Raw genomic sequence first — 20,809 nt, forward strand, 5'->3', positions numbered from 1 at the left:
GTGTGTGCTGGCAAACTCTCCCTCTGTCTCTCCAAAGGGCTAGTGGGTCCTGTCCTATCAGAGCATTCCCTGTGTGTGTGCTGTGTGTCGGTACGTGTGTGTCGACATGTATGAGGACGATGTTGGTGAGGAGGCGGAGCAATTGCCTGTAATGGTGATGTCACTCTCTAGGGAGTCGACACCGGAATGGATGGCTTATTTAGGGAATTACGTGATAATGTCAACACGCTGCAAGGTCGGTTGACGACATGAGACGGCCGACAAACAATTAGTACCGGTCCAGACGTCTCAAAAACACCGTCAGGGGTTTTAAAACGCCCGTTTACCTTAGTCGGTCGACACAGACACAGACACGGACACTGAATCCAGTGTCGACGGTGATTAAACAAACGTATTCCTTATTAGGGCCACACGTTAAGGGCAATGAAGGAGGTGTTACATATTTCTGATACTACAAGTACCACAAAAGAGGGTATTATGTGGGATGTGAAAAAACTACCTGTAGTTTTTCCTGAATCAGATAAATTAAATGAAGTGTGTGATGATGCGTGGGTTCCCCCCGATAGAAAATTATTGGCGGTATACCCTTTCCCGCCAGAAGTTAGGGCGCGTTGGGAAACACCCCTTAGGGTGGATAAGGCGCTCACACGCTTATCAAAACAAGTGGCGGTACCGTCTATAGATAGGGCCGTCCTCAAGGAGCCAGCTGACAGGAGGCTGGAAAATATCATATAAAAGTATATACACACATACTGGTGTTATACTGCGACCAGCGATCGCCTCAGCCTGGATGTGCAGAGCTGGGGTGGCTTGGTCGGATTCCCTGACTAAAAATATTGATACCCTTGACAGGGACAGTATTTTATTGACTATAGAGCATTTAAAGGATGCATTTCTATATATGCGAGATGCACAGAGGGATATTTGCACTCTGGCATCAAGAGTAAGTGCGATGTCCATATCTGCCAGAAGATGTTTATGGACACGACAGTGGTCAGGTGATGCAGATTCCAAACGGCACAAAGGTGTATTGCCGTATAAAGGAAGAGGAGTTATTTGGGGTCGGTCCATCGGACCTGGTGGCCACGGCAACTGCTGGAAAATCCACCGTTTTTACCCTAAGTCACATCTCTGCAGAAAAAGACACCGTCTTTTCAGCCTCAGTCCTTTCGTCCCTATAAGAGTCATATTTGCCCAGGGATAGAGGAAAGGGAAGAAGACTGCAGCAGGCAGCCCATTCCCAGGAACAGAAGCCTTCCACCGCTTCTGCCAAGCTCTCAGCATGACGCTGGGACCGTACAGGACCCCTGGATCCTACAAGTAGTATCCCAGGGGTACAGATTGGAATGTCGAAACGTTTCCCCCTCGCAGGCTCCTGAAGTCTGCTTTACCAAGGTATCCCTCCGACAAGGAGGCAGTATGAAAAAAAAAAAAAAAATTCACAAGCTGTATTCCCAGCAGGTGATAATCAAATTACCCCTCCTACAACAAGGAAAGGGGTATTATTCCACACTATATTGTGGTACTGAAGCCAGAAGGCTAGGTGAGACCTATTCTAAATCTAAAAAAATTTGAACACTTACAAAGGTTCAAATCAAGATGGAGTCACTCAGAGCAGTGATAACGAACCAGGAAGAAGGGGACTATATAGTGTCCCGGGACATCAGGGATGCTTACCTCCATGTCCCAAATTTGCCCTTCTCACTAAGGGTACCTCAGGTTCGTGGTATAGAACTGTCACTGTCAGTTTCAGACGCTGCCGTTTGGATTGTCCACGGCACCCCGGGTCTTTACCAAGGTAATGGCCGAAATGATGATTCTTCTTCGAAGAAAAGGCGTCTTAATTACCCCTTACTTGGACGATCTCCTGATAAGGGCAAAGTCCAGGGAACAGTTGGAGGTCGGAGTAGCACTATCTCGGATACTGCTACAACAGCACGGATGGATTCTAAATATTCCAAAATCGCAGCTGATCCTGACGACACGTCTGCTGTGCCTAGGGATGATTCTGGACACAGTCCAGAAAAAGGTGTTTCTCCCGGAAGAGAAAGCCAGGGAGTTATCCGAGCTAGTCAAGAACCTCCTAAAACCAGGAAAAGTGTCAGTGCATCATTGCACAAGGGTCCTGGTAAAAATGGTGGCTTCCTACGAAGCAATTCCATTCGGCAGATTTCACGCAAGAACTTTTCAGTGGGATCTGCTGGACAAATGGTCCGGATCGCATCTTCAGATGCATCAGCGGATAACCCTATATCCAAGGACAAGGGTGTCTCTCCTGTGGTGGTTACAGAGTGCTCATCTTCTAGAGGGCCGCAGATTCGGCATTCAGGATTGGATGCTGGTGACCACGGAGGCCAGCCCGAGAGGCTGGGGAGCAGTCACACAAGGAAAAAATTTCCAGGGAGTGTGATCAAGTCTGGAGACTTTTCTCCACATAAATATACTGGAGCTAAGGGTAAATTTATAATGCTCTAAGCTTAGCAAGACCTCTGCTTCAAGGTCAGCCGGTATTGATCCAGTGGGAAAAACATCACGGCAGTCGCCCACGTAAACAGACAGGGCGGCACAAGAAGCAGGAGGGCAATGGCAAAAACTGCAAGGACTTTTCGCTGGGCGGAAAATCATGTGATAGCACTGTCAGCAGTGTTTCATTCCGGGAGTGGAAACTGGGAAGCAGACTTCCTCAGCAGGCACGACCTCCACCCGGGAGAGTGGAAACTTCATCGGGAAGTTTTTCCACATGATTGTGAACCGTTGGGAAATACCAAAGGTGGACATGATGGCGTCCCGTCTGAACAAAAAACGGGACAGGTATTGCGCCAGGTCAAGAGACCCTCAGGCAATAGCTGTGGACGTTCTGGTAACACCGTGGGTGTACCAGTCGGTGTATGTGTTCCCTCCTCTGCTTCTCATACCTAAGGTACTGAGAATTATAAGACGTAGAGGAGTAAGAACTATACTCATGGCTCCGGATTGGCCAAGAAGGACTTGGTACCCGGAACTTCAAGAGATGCTCACAGAGGACTTATGGCCTCTGCCGCTAAGAAGGGACTTGCTTCAGCAAGTACCATGTCTGTTCCAAGACTTACCGCAGCTTAATTGACGGTATGGCGGTGGAACGCCGGATCCTAAGGGAAAAAGGCATTCCGGAAGAGGTCATTCCTACCCTGGTCAAAGCCAGGAAGGAGGTGACCGCACAACATTATCACCACATGTGGCGAAAATATGTTGCGTGGTGTGAGGCCAGGAAGGCCCCACGAAGAAATTTCAACTTGGTCGATTCCTGCATTTCCTGCAAACAGGAGTGTCTATGGGCCTCAAATTGGGGCCCATTAAGGTTCAAATTTCGGCCCTGTCGATTTTCTTCCAGAAAGAATTGGCTTCAGTTCCTGAAGTCCAGAAGTTTGTCAAGGGAGTATTGCATATACAACCCCCTTTTGTGCCTCCAGTGGCACTGTGGGATCTTAACGTAGTTCTGGGATTCCTCAAATCACATTGGTTTAAAACCAGTCAAATCTGTGGATTTGAAGCATCTCACATGAAAAGTGACCATGCTCTTGGCCCTGGCCTGGGCCAGGCGAGTGTCAAATTGGTGGGTTTTTTCTCAAAAAAGCCCATATCTGTTTGTCCATTCGGACAGGGCAGAGCTGCGGACTCGTCCCCAGTTCTCTCCCTAAGGTGGTGTCAGTGTTTCACCTGAACCAGCTTATTGTGGTGCCTTGCGCCTACTAGGGACTTGGAGGACTCCAAGTTGCTGGATGTTGTCAGGGCCCTGAAAGTATAGGTTCCAGGACGGCTGGAGTCAGGAAAACTGACTTGCTGTTATCCTGTATGCACCCAACAAACTGGGTGCTCTTGCTTCTAAGCAGACTATTGCTAGTTGGATGTGTAATACAATTCAGCTTGCACATTCTGTGGCAGGCCTGCCACAGCCAAAATATGTAAATGCCCATTCCACAAGGAAGGTGGGCTCATCTTGGGCGGCTGCCCGAGGGGTCTCGGCTTTACAACTTTGCCGAGCGGCTATTTAGTCAGGGGCAAACACGTTTGTAAAATCCTACAAATTTGATACCCTGGCTAAGGAGGACCTGGAGTTCTCTCATTCGGTGCTGCAGAGTCATCCGCACTCTCCCGCCCATTTGGGAGCTTTGGTATAATCCCCATGGTCCTTTCAGGAACCCCAGCATCCACTAGGACGATAGAGAAAATAAGAATTTACTTACCGATAATTCTATTTCTCGGAGTCCGTAGTGGATGCTGGGCGCCCATCCCAAGTGCGGATTATCTGCATTACTTGTACATAGTTACAAAAATCGGGTTATTATTGTTGTGAGCCATCTTTTCAGAGGCTCCGCTGTTATCATACTGTTAACTGGGTTCAGATCACAGGTTGTACAGTGTGATTGGTGTGGCTGGTATGAGTCTTACCCGGGATTCAAAATCCTTCCTTATTGTGTACGCTCGTCCGGGCACAGTATCCTAACTGAGGCTTGGAGGAGGGTCATAGGGGGAGGAGCCAGTGCACACCACCTGATCCTAAAGCTTTACTTTTTGTGCCCTGTCTCCTGCGGAGCCGCTATTCCCCATGGTCCTTTCAGGAACCCCAGCATCCACTACGGACTCCGAGAAATAGAATTATCGGTAAGTAAATTCTTATTTTTAATCTTTTATATATATATATATACATACATACCTCCCAACATGACCCCCTCCAGGAGGGACACAATGCTCTGCTTCTGGACTTCTCTCTTAATTTATTATTGCCGGCACCTGTGTTGAACAGGTTTATAGATAAGAAAGGTGTTTCACCACAGATGATGGCAATCAGAAATTAAGAGGGAAGTCCAGGAGCAGAGCATTCTGTCCCTCCTGGAGAGGGTCATGTTGGGAGGTATGTATATATATATATATATATATATACATACCTCCCAACTTTGCCCTTGCAATAAGAGGGACACACGCGCGGCTTCACTGCGCGCGCTCCCGAAAAGGGGGCGAGCCACGCCCCCGTTTTCGTCACTGAGGGGGCATGCCCAGCACTCTGTGAGCCGCTGGCATGCCCCCTCTCCCTCTGTCTCCAGTGAATAGACGCTGTGCGCATGCGCACAGCGTCTATTCACCGGTGCTCTGCTAAGCAGGGCAGCGAGAGACTCCCAACTGCCCCCCCCCCCACCGCGAGACACTGCGGCCCGCGGGTGGTACAGCGGGACAGTCCCCAAAAAAACGGGACTGTCCCGCGAAAATCGGGACAGTTGGGAGGTATGTATGTATATATATATATATATATATATATATATATACACATATACACAATCCGGCACTCTGTGCAGCAATGTAAATGCCTGGGTGCCTTCCTAAAGATAATGCAGTATCTGTACCTTCCCCACCTGTGGCTCAGGTGTATCTGGCAAAGGACAAGAGGCGGCACTCCAAGGTCTTGAAAAAACTTTTATATGCAAAGCATAGTGCAAAACAGGGCAATAAAGTGCAAAAAATAGAGAGACATGGTGGTCTTACGACGTTTCAAGGCATCAAGCCTTTTCCTCAGGTAAGGATACCCATGTAGCGTGTAGTGTGCAGAAGAAAAGAACCAAACCCATAGAATGAATCACTCACCTTTTTAAAGCTGTGTAGGAGCGGGTGTTCCCGGCGTCTGTGTCCGGGACTTCCGGGTACGTCACACGGGCGGCGCATAGCTGACGTGTCCGTTGCCAAGCAACCGTTGCGCAAACAGGCGCCGGGGAGACCCGTCAGAGCTGTGAGGGAAATGTAAACAGTGATCGTCAAAGGTGTGCAAGACGTAACTTATGACACCCAAGCAGGGTGAATAAAGAGTGAAAGTGAATAGCATTAAAACCATATAGGAAGATAAAAGTTACTTGTAATCAGCTGAGGAATAAAGAAAAAGCCCTAGATCGTGGTTATAGCAGCATATGGTACTAAGAGATTAAAATACACAAATTATGACAGGTAGCATAATGAGCTTAATCAGATAGGTGGGCTAACATGCGATAAATAGGCCATTAGATAGGATCCCTACTAGGTTACTACACATCTACGCAAGGAGAAAAGGGAAGTGAAAGGATGGGAAAGGGAAGGGGGAGGGGGGGAAAAACAGGGAAAGGAAGATGGAAAAGGGAAGGAAAGGGAGATCAGGCAATGACGGGAAGGAAGGACAAGGGAAGGGGAGGGGGGGGGAAGGAAGGAAAAAAGGGGGGGGGGGAAGGGGAAAAGGACAAATGGGCCCATTTGTCCTTTTCCCCTTCCCCCCCCCCCTTTTTTCCTTCCTTCCTCCCCCCCCCTCCCCTTCCCTTGTCCTTCCTTCCCGTCATTGCCTGATCTCCCTTTCCTTCCCTTTTCCATCTTCCTTTCCCTGTTTTTCCCCCCCTCCCCCTTCCCTTTCCCATCCTTTCACTTCCCTTTTCTCCTTGCGTAGATGTGTAGTAACCTAGTAGGGATCCTATCTAATGGCCTATTTATCGCATGTTAGCCCACCTATCTGATTAAGCTCATTATGCTACCTGTCATAATTTGTGTATTTTAAGCTCTTAGTACCATATGCTGCTATAACCACGATCTAGGGCTTTTTCTTTATTCCTCAGCTGATTACAAGTAACTTTTATCTTCCTATATGGTTTTAATGCTATTCACTTTCACTCTTTATTCACCCTGCTTGGGTGTCATAAGTTACGTCTTGCACACCTTTGACGATCACTGTTTACATTTCCCTCACAGCTCTGACGGGTCTCCCCGGCGCCTGTTTGCGCAACCGTTGCTTGGCAACGGACACGTCAGCTATGCGCCGCCCGTGTGACGTACCCGGAAGTCCCGGACACAGACGCCGGGAACACCCGCTCCTACACAGCTTTAAAAGGTGAGTGATTCATTCTATGGGTTTGGTTCTTTTCTTCTGCACACGCTACATGGGTATATCCTTACCTGAGGAAAAGGCTTGATGCCTTGAAACGTCGTAAGACCACCATGTCTCTCTATTTTTTGCACTTTATTGCCCTGTTTTGCACTATGCTTTGCATATAAAAGTTTTTTCAAGACCTTGGAGTGCCGCCTCTTGTCCTTTGCCAGATACACCTGAGCCACAGGTGGGGAAGGTACAGATACTATATATATATATATATATATATATATACATACAATACTGACAGACAAATGTGTGGTGTTTAAATTGCTAACATTTTATTATCACATTAAATCACATTTTGTTTGTATGGTAATAAATGAAATTATATGGTGCAACGAGACAAAATAAATGCACACCACAATGCCATTCGCTGTTGTTCAACTTTACATGTTGGAAACATCCAGGTAGTTGGTGTCGTCACTCTCATTAGGGCAGTGTCAAACTGCAGGAGGAGTGTGTACCCAATAAAACTTTATAACTTTATCAACAGCAATCAAATTGCATTCTTCACCGCCACTCCAAACACAACAAAACCAAACAAACGGGAGAGAGGGAAAATCTGCAACAAAGAGGCCTCACACTCTTAAAGGACCACTTAAAAACGTCAGTTTCTCTCAGTGTAAGGGAACCCCCAGAGTGATTTATGGAGGAGAAATTCCATTCTTTGACTCCTAAATATTTAAAATGAAAGCAATACCCTTTCCAATTTCCTAGCTACTACCAGACGTCTACCAATGGACACACATGGAACATAGGGGCAGATGTATTAACCTGGAAAAGGCATAAGGAAGTGATAAACCAGTGATATGTGCAAGGTGATAAATGCACCAGCCAATCAGCTCAATATGTAAATTAACAGTTAGGAGCTGATTGACTGGTGCGTTTATCGCCTTGCACTTATCACTGGTTTATCACTTCCTTATGCCGTCTCCAGGTTAATACATCTGCCCTATAAAGAGAAGTATTCTGGGCTCCAGACATCCTGACATTCAGGGACAGATTGGGATGGAAAAGCAGCCCAGGAAATTTATGGAAGTAGCCCTGATGGGTGTGTGGTCTGATGAGGGGGTGGGGTTTGTTGAGGTGTGCGGAATCCCTCATCACAGGGCCTGATTGTACACAATTGCAACTTTTCTTGCTTCTTTTGCTGCAGTTGTGGTTAAGACCAGGTCTGGATTAGGAGCTAAAAGTGGCCCTGTAAAATATTCTAGAAGTGGCCCAACATGGGCAGCACAAGAAGTATAGCATACCATGTAGCCATGGCAGCATCACTGGACGCAGGGCCATTACTACAGTACCTATGGGCCAACGTTGCCTGGCACACAGCGCAAAAGCACTGTGGGCGCAGGACCTCTGCCAGAAACCGCGGGGTCTCGACTACCGCCGCTAGCTGCAGTGCTGGCAGCAGTGACTGGTGAGGTACGCCCGGCCTCTTCTCCTGCGACGGTTGTGTGTAACTATGTTGCCTTTGTGATCAACGCTATGCTACCATGACGCGACCACCAGCACTGCAGCTGCCCGCCCCCTCCCGGCTCCGAGTCCCCATATCCAGCCGCAGCTCCTCCTATCACAGTCAGCGGCCAACCACAGCCCCGCCCACTTACTTCCTCGTGACACCCCCCCCCCAATGTCTGTCTGTTGTAGATTACAGCAGCAGGCAGTAAGAGAGTGTTTCCCATGCGCTCTAATCACCCCATCCCCCCCCGCCCGCACCGCCTGCCTTGCAGTTTGTGGACTGTGGAGAGGGACTTCCAGGAGACAGAACAGAAGCCGACAGCTTAATACATAAGTAAGCAGTGCAATACACAGTCTCACTCTCTCTCTCTCTCTCTTTACATACACACACGCACACACTCTTTCCACACACTCTCTCCTCTAACTAGCTAGCGTAATGTGTATAAGGGGCTCTTCTATGGTGTAACATGTATAAGGTGACAGAGGGACGCTGCTGCACTGTGTAATGTGACCAACGGATGCTGCTGTACTGTGTAATGTGACCGATGGATGCTACATAATGTGACTGGCGGGCGCTGCTGTGCAGTGTAATGTGACTGACAGACGCTACTGTGCGGTGTAATGTGACTGATGGATGCTACTGTGCGGTGTAAAGTGACCGATGGATGCTACTGTGCGGTGTCATGTGACTGACGGACGCTATTGTGCTGTGTAATTTGACCGATGGGTGCTACTGTGCGGTGTAAAGTGACTGACGGACGCTACTGTGCAGTGTAATGTGACCGACGGACGCTACTGTGCAGTGTAATATGACTGAGAGACTCTACTGTGCGTGGTAATGTGACTGACGGATTCTACTGTGTGGCGTAATGTGTATTGGTACAATTCTGTGGATATGCCTCGTCCCAATAAAGCCACATCCCTATATTTTTGGCTAGCGCCTGCGGTGTGCACTGCCCTATTTTAAATGTGTGTTTGTGTGTGGCGGGGAAGGGGGGGGGGGGGGAGGGCACCAGTTCTCTTTTTGGCACATGGCACCAAATGTCCAGTTACCGTTCTGGCCTGCCTAATGTGTAAAAAAAGGGGACTGCCAGCCATAATGTGCAAAAAGGGTGACTCTGCTGCCTAATGTGTAGAAAGGGGACTCTGCCTGCTTAATGTGTAAAAAGGGGGACTCTGCTGCTGTAATGTGTAAAAAAAGGGGACTCTGTTGCCGTAATGTGTAAAAATGGGGACTCTGCTGGCGTAATGTGTAAAAAGGGGACTCTGCTGCCATAATGTGTAAAAGGGAGCTCTACCTGCCTAAAGTGCAAAAGGGGGACTCTACCTGCCTAATGTGTAAAGGGGGACTCTACCTGTCGTACTGTGTAAAAGAGGACTCTACCTGCCTTACTGTATAAAAGGGGGCTGTACCTGCCGTACTGTGAAAAAGGGGCTCTACCTGTCATAATGTGCAAAAGGGAGCTCTGCCTGCTGTAATGTGTAAAAGGGAGCTCTGTGGCCATGCCCCTTCCCCATGAAGCCATGACCCTATATTTTTAGCACACATTGGACCTGTTTTGTATGGGGGGGGGGGGGGCCGCCGATGCTGTTTCTTGCACACAGCACTAAAATGTCTAGTTACGGCACTGACTGGATCGCTGTACTGCAGAGATGGAATAACAGAATGAATGGGGACAATGCAGTGTACTGAGGGGGTGATTCCGAGTTGTTCGCTCGTTGACGATTTTCGCTATACTGCGATTATCCGCTAACAGCGCATGCGCAATGTTCGCAGAGCGCATGTGCTTAGTTATTTTACACAAAAGTTAGGTATTTTACTCACGGCATTACGAAGCTTTTTCATCGCTGTGGTGATCGTAGTGTGATTGACAGGAAGTGGGTGTTTCTGGGCGGAAACTGGACGTTTTATGGGAGTGTGCGGAAAAACGCAGGCGTTCGAGGTCCAAAACGTGGGAGTGGCTGGATAAACGGGGGAGTGGCTGGGCGAATGCTTGGTGTGTTTGTGACGTCAAACCAGGAACGAAAAGGACTGAGCTGGTCGCAATGGCTGAGTAAGTCTGGAGCTACTCAGAAACTGCGAGGTAATCGTTACGAGAAAATTAGCGAAGCTTTCATTCGCAATTCTGCTATGCTAAGATACACTCCCAGTAGGCGGCGGCTTAGCGTGTGCAATGCTGCTAAAAGCAGCTAGCGAGCGAACAACTCGGAATCACCCCCTGAGTGCAGTGTGATGTCTGTCATGTGGGGGGGGGGGGGTGGGACCACATCACAACACGCAAAACAGGCCCCACAGACACGTCGGCCTACCAGGATTCTTTCTCTTGAGTCCTATGGCCAACCGCCCCTGCTGACATTACAGCCAATAAGTTATTGCAATATCTATCTACTATGTACTATAAATTATTTTGTACTGTGCCGATTACCATCTACAAAGGAGTTGCACAAGTTGCCTTCCTTTACTGTCAGTCTTACTCATGTCTTCTGTCCATAAAACAGTCTGATAGAAAAATCTATTTCAGAGAGACCAAAACATGAATTTGACATATTAAGAGAAATAGGTACACTCTATGCAATAATTGATTATTTAATCTTTCATAAATAAATAAAATATATAGCGGATTGTTTCTCATATCTATCTGGAGTGTACAAGGCTTTTTTATTTAATGGACATATTGATATCTATGACTTAACATATCATTTGAAAAACAGGGAGAACATGTTTGGCTGGATATCAGTTCGGACAGCAGAGTGCCCATTGGTGCTGTGGTTAAAGATTCACGCAGCGGACAGACCCTGCTTGAGGATGATGATGGCAAGGTAAGAGACATCCCTGCATGCTTGGCAAGTGTGTGTGTGTGTGTATATATATATATATATATATATATATGTATATTTATATCTTCAAAATACAAGTGTAGATGCCCTTTTCATTGGTATATTGGTAATAAATATTAAAAACAGAAACCTTCCTTAATAGAGATTATTTATTTTCATGTTTTATCATATTAGAGCGGGTGCAGCCATAAGCAACTAATCATACATAATAAGCATTGTTGCAAGAAGGTACAGTTAGAACTTGTTAAAATCTAACTTTTATTGTTATCTATTAAAATCGTTTTTGCTTGTTATCTGATGTTGATCAGATTTTATAATATGTGAAGAAGAAAACATTAGAAAACTAATGATTCTGCCTCATGATTTCCTGTTCTGCCGATGCTGAGACAATGATTGTCGATGAAAGAGGCCGATTGATGGACATCGATGATCAGCAATCAGCCAGGGAATCAGCAATCAGCCAGGGAATCAGCAATCAGCCAGGGAATCTGCAAATTATAGCATGTTAAAAATCCACAACTCACTGATACCCAGGCATCAGCAGTATAGGGAATTGCCCAGATAGCTGCCTTATTTTGGCTCCATTAGATAACAAAGGCACAACCCAGGATTCTTTTTTGCTTAAACTAGTCAAGATAGTCTAAGAAATATGTGAACTATTACATCAAAGGATTGACAATTGACAGTTGTCAATGTCATATACTGTATTCTCCTTCAGTGGCAAACGCAGGATTTCTAGAGGGGGGTTTCCAAATTAAGGCCACAATCTCCCACTCTGTAGAACATTGGAGCAAGTGCCGGAGTTTGGCGGAGCGATAGAAGATAGTAGTAATGACCATGGAAATAAATGTAAACATTGGTCTTTTTATTAATTCTTTATTTTTCATTTTACAAATTGAAACAGTTTCCATATAGTGCAGTACATATGTCTAAAAATGAAACGTAGATATTAGTCTCATAGCGTGGTGATTGCAGTTACAGGGATGTCATCAAGGAGAAAGAAGAAAGAAGGGTTAACATACATATATATGTCATCCTACGCTGTATATCATGTAACTGAAGACATAGCGTCTGAAATAAAGAGCGCTTCGTAACAGTATCACTCATTAACATGGTAACCATATAATATTTGAAGTAGTAAACAGTTGGAAACAATGAACAAATAAAAGGGGGGTGGACAAGGGGAAGAAAGGGAAGGAAAAAGGGGGGGGGGGGAGGGGGTGGATTAGGTTGCATATGTAAATCATTTATAGACCAGAGAGGAGGCATCAGCAGGTTCCATCCTCAGTGGGTACGTAGGTGAGCATAATCAGCATAAGTCTTAGTGGTCTTGAATTCCATCCAGCGAAGCCAAATGGCTATATAGTCGGAGTATTTATCTAAAGCGGCAGAGTAAACATCTTCCATATGCATATAGAAATCAATGCGTTGGAACCATTCCCATATTGTCGGCGGGTTAACGGACCGCCAATGTACTGGGAGCACCGCTCTCGCCGCATTATTTAAGTGTTTAAGGAGGGACTTCTTGTAGTGTGACAGGGGGACAGTTGAGTGTGAGAGAAGCCAAAAATCCGGACCCGTTGGCACTGGACCTCCCAGAATCTCAGCTGATAGTTTAATAATTGTGTTCCAGAAGGGGGCAATCAACGGGCAGTCCCACCAAATGTGGACCAGCGTACCAGTATCCCTACCACATCTCCAGCACAGGGGAGAGACTGAAGGGTAGAATTTATGAAGAAGAGAGGGGCACCTGTACCATCTCGTCAATAATTTGTATTGTGTTTCCACAACTTCCAGGCTAGTGGAGCATTGTGCCATGACCTTGCAATGTGTATCCCAATGGATCTTGATTCCCCGATGTAGTAAGTCTTTATCCCAGGCATCACAGAAAGAAGGGACAGCAGGGAAGCAGCCCTGCAGTAGGATTTTGTAAATACCCGACACTACGTGTGACGGGGCCGTCTCCTGATTGCACATGGATTCAAAGGGAGTAAGAACCTTATAAAGGTCTGCCGCTCCTTTCTGCGAGGTGATGAAATGGCGCACCTGGAGGTAGAACCAGTAATCCTTGGCGGGTATATCGCCCGTTGTCTGTATCTCGGAGAACGCCTTGAGTTTGCCATGTGCAAGCAGGTGAACCACCCTCGTCACACCTGCCCTCTCCCATCTAGAAGCAATCGTGTTGGACTCTCCCGGAGGGAATAGCGGGTTATCGAAAATATGTATGAGGGATGTCCGTCTAGACGAGATTCCCATCTTATAACGAAATGTCCGCCATAAAGCTAAAGTGGGCCCCACAGTAGGATGGAATGAGCGGCTGATTTTAGGAGACCAGGGTACTGCCTGTAGATTAAGATTAGTGGAAGAAGCCTCCAGATCAACCCACTGTTTCCTATATGGACTGGGGCGGGACCAATCGACAATCCTATGCAGTAATGTGGCATGATAGTATGTAGAAATCATAGGCAGTTGTTGTCCGCCCTGAGATTTCAGTCTAGATAAATGGCTATGCTTGAACCTAGGTTTCCGCCCTCCCCAGATGAAGTGGCTTATCGCCTTATGTGCTTCGGCTAAAAATTTAGGGGGGAGTTTCAAAGGGATAGTTTGAAAGAGATATAACAGCCTAGGAAGAATGTTCATCTTCACTATATTTATACGGCCTAGCCATGAGAACCTCTGCGTGAGCCAGTACGCCATCTCCTGACGCAATTTGCGGAGGAGAGGGGTGTGGTTAATAGCAACTACAGCATTAAGCGTCGAAGGGATTTGAATCCCTAGGTATGTAATATGGGATTTCTGCCATGTAAATTGAAATGATTGCGCCAAATGAGAGGCCGTAGCAGGTGGGAGTGTAATATTCATTGCCGTAGACTTAGAATAATTAATTTTAAAATTTGATAGGTTTCCGAATCGTGTAAATTCCTTCATAAGGCTGGGTAGAGAAATTAAGGGGTTCGTCAGGACCGCCAATAAGTCGTCTGCGAAGAGGGCCAAGCAGTGGTCAGTCTTTCCCACCTGCAGGCCCACAATATTGGGGTTACATCTGATCGCACGGGCCAGAGCCTCCATACATAAGACAAAGATTAAAGGTGACAGCGGGCAGCCCTGGCGCGTGCCATTGGATATCGGTATTGGTTCGGAGAGAATGCCATTCACCCTAACCCGAGCAGATGGAGCTCTATACAACGAGAGAATCCTCTGTAAGAAAACATCTCCTAGACCGAGGCGTCTGAGCACTGCCTCCATAAAATCCCAGTCCACCCGATCAAAGGCCTTTTCTGCGTCTGTGGAGAGGAGCATAAGAGGGACATCATATGCCTGTGCATGCGCTATCAGATCAATGACTCTGATAGTATTATCCCTTGCCTCTCTGCCCATAACAAAACCTACCTGATCAGGGTGCACTATATCTGGTAGTAATGGCTTAAGGCGATTAGCCATAAGTTTTGCAAATAATTTGATATCTGCATTCAGCAGTGATATTGGCCGATAGCTGGAAGGGAGTGTCGGATCTTTGGATTCCTTCGGAATGACAGTAATATGGGCACTCAGGGACTGGCCCGACAGAGGGGTCGCTGATGATATGGCATTGCAGGCTTGTAGGAGAAGGGGGCGGAGCCTATCCTGAAAGGCCTTATAATATGTAACCGGGAAACCATCCGGTCCTGGGCTTTTACCATTAGGGGAAGACTTTAGGGCGGCCAGCAGTTCTTCCTCAGTGAAAGGATCGTCTAGGGCCTTTGCAACGTCTGTCGAGATAGTCGGAAAAGTAATTTTGTCTAGGAATGTCTGTATGTCATGTTTATGGGCTATGCGTGCAGACGATGTACGTGTAGAGGTCAGATTATATAAAGCCGAGTAGTAAGTATGAAAAATCCTAGCTATTTCCGTATCAGAGGCATGGGACCGCCCGTCAGCGTCTGTGAGTTTCGATATATACGTTAAGGATCTCTGAGCTCTAAGAGCACGTGCCAGGAGTTTACCGGGTCTGTTTCCCCATCTATGGTATTTGTGGCGACATTTACGAATTGCCCTGCGGGTACCATCGCTGAGCAGAGTATTAAGAGCTTGTCGCGCCGTTTGAAGTTCAGAAAAAGTGTCGGATGCTAATGTGGATTTATGTGCCAATTCTAATTTTTTAATTTTCTCTAGCAAGGCGTTTCTACACTCAGCCTTTTGTTTTTTCAGGTGTGTGCCCAATTGTATGCATTTACCCCTTATCACACACTTATGCGCCTCCCACAGTGTCACCGGAGAGACATCGCCAGTTGCATTTAAGGAAATGTAGTCCTCTATTGCCTTCTCAATCTGAGCTCGGGATACGGGGTCCCGAAGAAGTTGTTCATTGAACCGCCAGCGCCAGTGTTTGGAAGGTGGATGCCGGAGAGAGAGTGTAAGGGTGACTGGGGCATGGTCGGATAATGCTATTTGGCCGATGGTGGCATCAGTCAGTAGGTCTAAATGTGCATGGCTCACGCAGAGGTAATCTATTCGGGAGTAGGAGTTGTGTGGGGATGAGTAAAAGGTGAAATCCCTTTCTGATGGGTGTAGTAGACGCCAAGCGTCCACCAGTTGAAAATCATGCAAGACAGCTCTAAACCGTCTGGATTCTCTAAGAGTAGTCCTCGGAGACCCAGAAGAGGAATCCAAGCGGGGCTCAAGGACCCAGTTAAGATCCCCTCCTACCACCAAAGTACCCGCCAGGTTTTGTTCAACTAGCTCCAGGGAGTCCCTGAGGAACCGGGTTTGGCCTAGGTTAGGAAGGTAGAGATTAACAAAAGTGAATGCCTGATGGGCTATGGTAGCTCTAACCAGAATCCCCCTTCCATCACCTATTTGCATTTCGGAAACATCCGTCAATCTCAGATGCTTGGCAAAGAGAATAGCGACACCTCTAGCCTTCGCTCCGGAGTAATCGTTAAAGTAACCATTTAAAAAGTGGCGAGAGCGGAGACCCGGAGAGGCCCCCCTCTTGAAATGTGTTTCTTGTAAGAAAACAACCTCTGCTCCATCTGTATGCAAGGTGTGTAGTAGGCCTGACCTCTTTTCAGGGATATTTAATCCTTTCACATTGTAGGAGACGACTTTCAAACTAGCCATAACTGAAGGGATGTGGAAACTGACTCACTGAACGATATACCATAGCTGCTGCTCCAATATAGTGTAGTACCAAGAATAATCTGATGTTGGTGGTAGCATGTGAGGGGAGGGGTGAATGGGGAAACACAAGAGGAAAGAAAGGAGGACATGGATAGCTCAACGTAGAGTAAGGGAAAAAAAAACAGAAACATATAAAACAACATATTATAGCAATCTCTGCATTGAAAGCCATGGGTAAGAACGAAGTATCCCATGGTCTAAAAAATATACAGCAGAGAAGGGGGTTCAAAGGGTGACAACGGGCGCAACAATCTTATGTTAATAGATTAAACGGTAGTTTTTGAGGGATACGTCATGGTCAGGAAGGAGGCGAGCGAAAAAAAAAGAAACAATCGCCACCTCCCTCCCCGCCACTCAGTCTATTCAGTACACATGGAACACCCTAAGCAGAATTTAAACGTAACCTCAGCCATTAAAATGTCAGTAAGCATTCCCATAACAGGTTAAGCCCATACAGTAAACAAACAGTAAAAAAAAGAAAAATATGAGCTTTCAGTAAGGAAATGCAAAAGAGAAATAAAAGGATATCACAGATGAAAGTGATGAATACATTCACGAGGCTTCAGAGGTATCATCAGTCTTGCCAGCTCGATTGCGTCGTCTGGAGTTGCCCACCTTTCTCCAAGGCTCCCTGCGGGGGAGTGACGTAGTAGGGAGTTGCAAGGGGTCCGTCCAATTAGGTAGTGATATGAACGGTAAGCCCAGTGCGGAGCAGAACGACGGGACGTCTTCATAGTCCTCAAGAACATAACGTATCCCGTCTCGGGTCACTTAGATACTTAAAGGGAACCCCCAGCGGAACCGGATATCCTTCTTCCGTAGAGCTTCCGTAAGGGGGTGGAGGAGACGCCTCTGCTGCAGAGTTGTCCATGAAAGGTCCTGGAAAATCTGAATAGGATGGCCGTTAAAGTCTATATTCGGGGCCTGTCTGGACTTCTGTAAAATAGTCTCTTTCACCTGAAAATAGTGCAGGCGGCAAATGACGTCTCTAGGCCTTTCTGTGGGCGCTCCTTTTGGTCGGAGAGCCCGGTGTGCTCTGTCAAACATTATTTGAGAGCTGGGGTCAGCACCAAGAAGGCCGTTGAATATTGTAGATAACGCCGCAGCCAGGCCCTGAGGAGGAACATCTTCCGGTAGACCTTTGACCCTCAGGTTGTTCCGCCTACCCCTGTTATCTATATCATCTAATCTACGTCTCATTTCAGCGGTGGTACGTGAGTATCGGGATACAAGGTCATGCAAGTCAGCGAGCTTAGAGTCCGTTTCATCCCTGTGATCCTCCAGATCAACCACTCTATTTGCTACTTGTGTGAGATCGGATTGGATGGTAGAGAGACTCGCCTGAAGAGAATCATGAATCCGCTTCTCCATGTTGGATAAATCCTGTTGGATGTCTTGACGAGTCGGAAGAGAGCGTAGCTGTAGAAGGACTGCTGCCATGTCGGCAGAGTCCCTGCTGGCATCTCCAGATTGGCGTTTTTTGGGGGAAGAGGTCAGGGCCCCGTTATCCTCCATGACGTTTGATGTCAAGGGTTCAGGGGGGAGCGTAGAGGCAATGGGGTCGGGTACGGGAGTGCTAAATAAAGTACGGAAGGCTGCAGCTCGTGAAGTCGCGGGTTTAGCTTTTGATGAGTTGCCAGAGCGGCGTCGCCTTGTCATTTGTCTAAGTGGAGAGAACAGAATCCAGAACAGCGCCTCTTGAAAGGAAATATCAGGACATATCCCAGCAGGTGTTGCACCGCGTTATCCCCTCTGCGTGGCCTGGTTACATTATGGCATATTACAGATCAGGTAGGTATCGGTGGGTATTGAGTCAGCAGCATGACAGCACACAGAGGAAGGTGGATTATGTCCTCGGAGTAGCACAGACTCAGCTCAAGTCTCCCCTCGAGTCCGCGGCACCCCCCCCCCCCACTGATGCAGGAGAGCAGGGTGCAAAATCAGGGTACAGATGCAGGGGGACGGAATGCCTAAGTGGGGCTGACAGCTGGACCCTCAATATGTGTGCAGGGAGGGGGCTTTTGCTATGATTTGATAAGGGGGCCCCGCTGCGATCCCGGAGCAGCAGTTCACTTACCCCTTACTGGTGTGTCCACACAGAGGGTTCTTGCAGCCGTCCCCCGTCCTCCACTGTGTGCCCCCGAGCCTCTGTGAGGCCTCTTCAGAGAGCAGCAGCTCCTTGTACTGGCAGTTTGCCAGGACTCAAAATGGCGCCGCCAGGCTCCGGTTTCAGGACTCTGGAGGAGAGGTGCTGTGCCGCCTCCTACAACATTAGTGGCAGTGGAGCTCGGCTTAGTCGCCCCCAGCGAGGCAGCGGGGAGCAGAATACCGCCGCCAGAGAGGGGAAGCAGCGTCCGCCGCCTACAGGACGAGAGGCGCAGCCGGGCACCTTCTCCCCCGTTGCGCCAGACCTCACACAGCGACCGCCGCCGTCAGCGGTAAGGGAAGCCGCGCCGAGCTGGTAAGTCCAGCGTAGCTGAAGGGGCTGCAGGGGGGGAGAAGCAGGGCCTTCGTCGTCTGATTCCCGGTCCCGCTACGTCACTTCCGGTCCGGGCTGCGGCTGACTCGAGTCCCCGGCTTCCTCCTGGCAGTAAGGCCGCAGCCTGCACGGGCACAGGGGGCACCCGCCGGCTCTGCGACCTGTTTCACCCGATGTAGGGGGACCCAAGGAGCAGGTGTCTACCCCCAGGGGTCAAAATGGAGGGTATGGGGATCTGACTAGTCACACTGAAGCAGGAGCTCGGGCTGGACACCTCTGTCTCTCTCCACAGCCAGGCCACGCCCCACCAACATTGGTCTTTTTATACACTGGATACTGTATGGAATACAGTATTAATATTTAGTTTCTAGTATAGGCTGTATCAAACATTTAAATAATATAAATAAGTGGTCAGGAAAATGTTAAACATACCATAATAAATACAGAAACATAATAGACTCCGGGATCTCGTACTGATCCCAATAGTAGTAAAGGTGAGAATACAGTGCGAGTATGGGATAATCCCAATCGCTTACGTGATATACGCCAAGCCATGCAGGGATTGCATAACAATGGGTTATTTAAAACCTCTATAGGAAGAGAGGATGGCAAGGTATGCAAAATAGATATCAGAGAGTTATTGATAAGAAGGTCACGTTCAATATCTAACTTAACAAAAGTAGAGGCTTCACCTATCCAGTCCAGAGTGTATCTCAGATTAGAAGCTATTGCATAGTCCTGTATGTTGAGAAGATTAATACCCCCCAGCGATACTGGATGTTGCAATTTCAGAAGTGATATCCAAGGGCGTTTACCTGCCTTTATAAATTTGGATAAAGCCGTAATGATAGTGGCGATATATTTTTTGTTCAATAAGAATGGCAGCATCTAGACTGGGTATAGAAACCTGGGAAAAGAAACCATCTTAAACAAATGGCATCTCCCAATATACGATAAGGGCAGATGTTTCCATTTTTCAAAATCCTTCAACATTTGGGTTACAAAGTGAGTATAATTAAGAGAGTATAGGTACAATAGACGATCATGGGCCCAGCGAAAAGGGAAAGAATTACCCCATCCAGATTTAGCTATGTTATGCAACGCTAAAGCCTCCGTCTTAGTAAAATTAACAGTGAATCCTGATACCAGTTGGAAATCAGCCAACATATTCTGCAGGGATGGGAGTGCCTGTTTCGGATTACTAAAATACAAGAGTAGATCATCTGCGAAGGCCGATACTTTAACCTCCATATTACCTAATCTAATACCTTGCCACGTAGTATCCTTAAAAAACATGCAGATCAAGGGGTCTAACGCCAAGTTGAATAACAGTGATGAGAGGGGGCAACCCTGTTGGGTGTCCCCTGACAAAGTAAAAGGTGACGAATTTAGTCCATTAATAGTCAAATGAGCTCTCGGGTGTCAGTACAACATATTGAATATTTTAATAAATTCCGGGCTAAACTGTTAAGTATGAAGTATTCGTGAAATATGTGACCAGGAGACACTGTCAAAAGTCTTATCGGCATTACAGCTAACAATGATGGCTTCTTTATTATTTAATTCTTAATAGCGGTGTATTGCCGCTACCAATATGCGTACGTTATGGACCGAAGTTCTGCCCTTAACAAAGCCATTTTGAGCTGGGTGCAATATCCAGGGGAGAAAGCTCTGTATACGCTGCGCTAATAATTTAGTAAAGAGTTTCAGGTCTTGATTCAATAAAGATATGGGACTTGACTGGACCTGAGTAGGATCCTCACCTGGCTTCGGGAAAACTATAATTCTAGCCTCTGTGAAATTCCGGGGGGAGGGGGGGGGGTGTGCAAAGAGCAAAGAGTTAAATAAGGTAACCATGTGGGGTAGTATATGGTCCAAGAGTTGATAGTACTCTGCTCCAAAACCATCAGAGCCCGGGGATTTACCTTTAGTCAATGATTTGATCAGAAAGGACAATT

The 20,809-nt window shown here is 47.2% G+C and overlaps 1 protein-coding gene across 1 annotated transcript in view; it reads left to right on the top strand.

Moving 5' to 3' along the window:
• MYO7B (myosin VIIB) overlaps positions 1-20,809 on the top strand; it is a 501,657-nt gene that overhangs the window by 119,344 nt on the left and 361,504 nt on the right. The window contains exon 3 of the mRNA XM_063915865.1: positions 11,087-11,194. Within this exon, the coding sequence (XP_063771935.1) occupies positions 11,087-11,194 (108 nt within the window). The remainder of the gene's footprint in view (positions 1-11,086; positions 11,195-20,809) is intronic.

This window comes from Pseudophryne corroboree, chromosome 4 (assembly GCF_028390025.1).
Source record: "Pseudophryne corroboree isolate aPseCor3 chromosome 4, aPseCor3.hap2, whole genome shotgun sequence".
NCBI classification, from domain to species: domain Eukaryota; kingdom Metazoa; phylum Chordata; class Amphibia; order Anura; family Myobatrachidae; genus Pseudophryne; species Pseudophryne corroboree.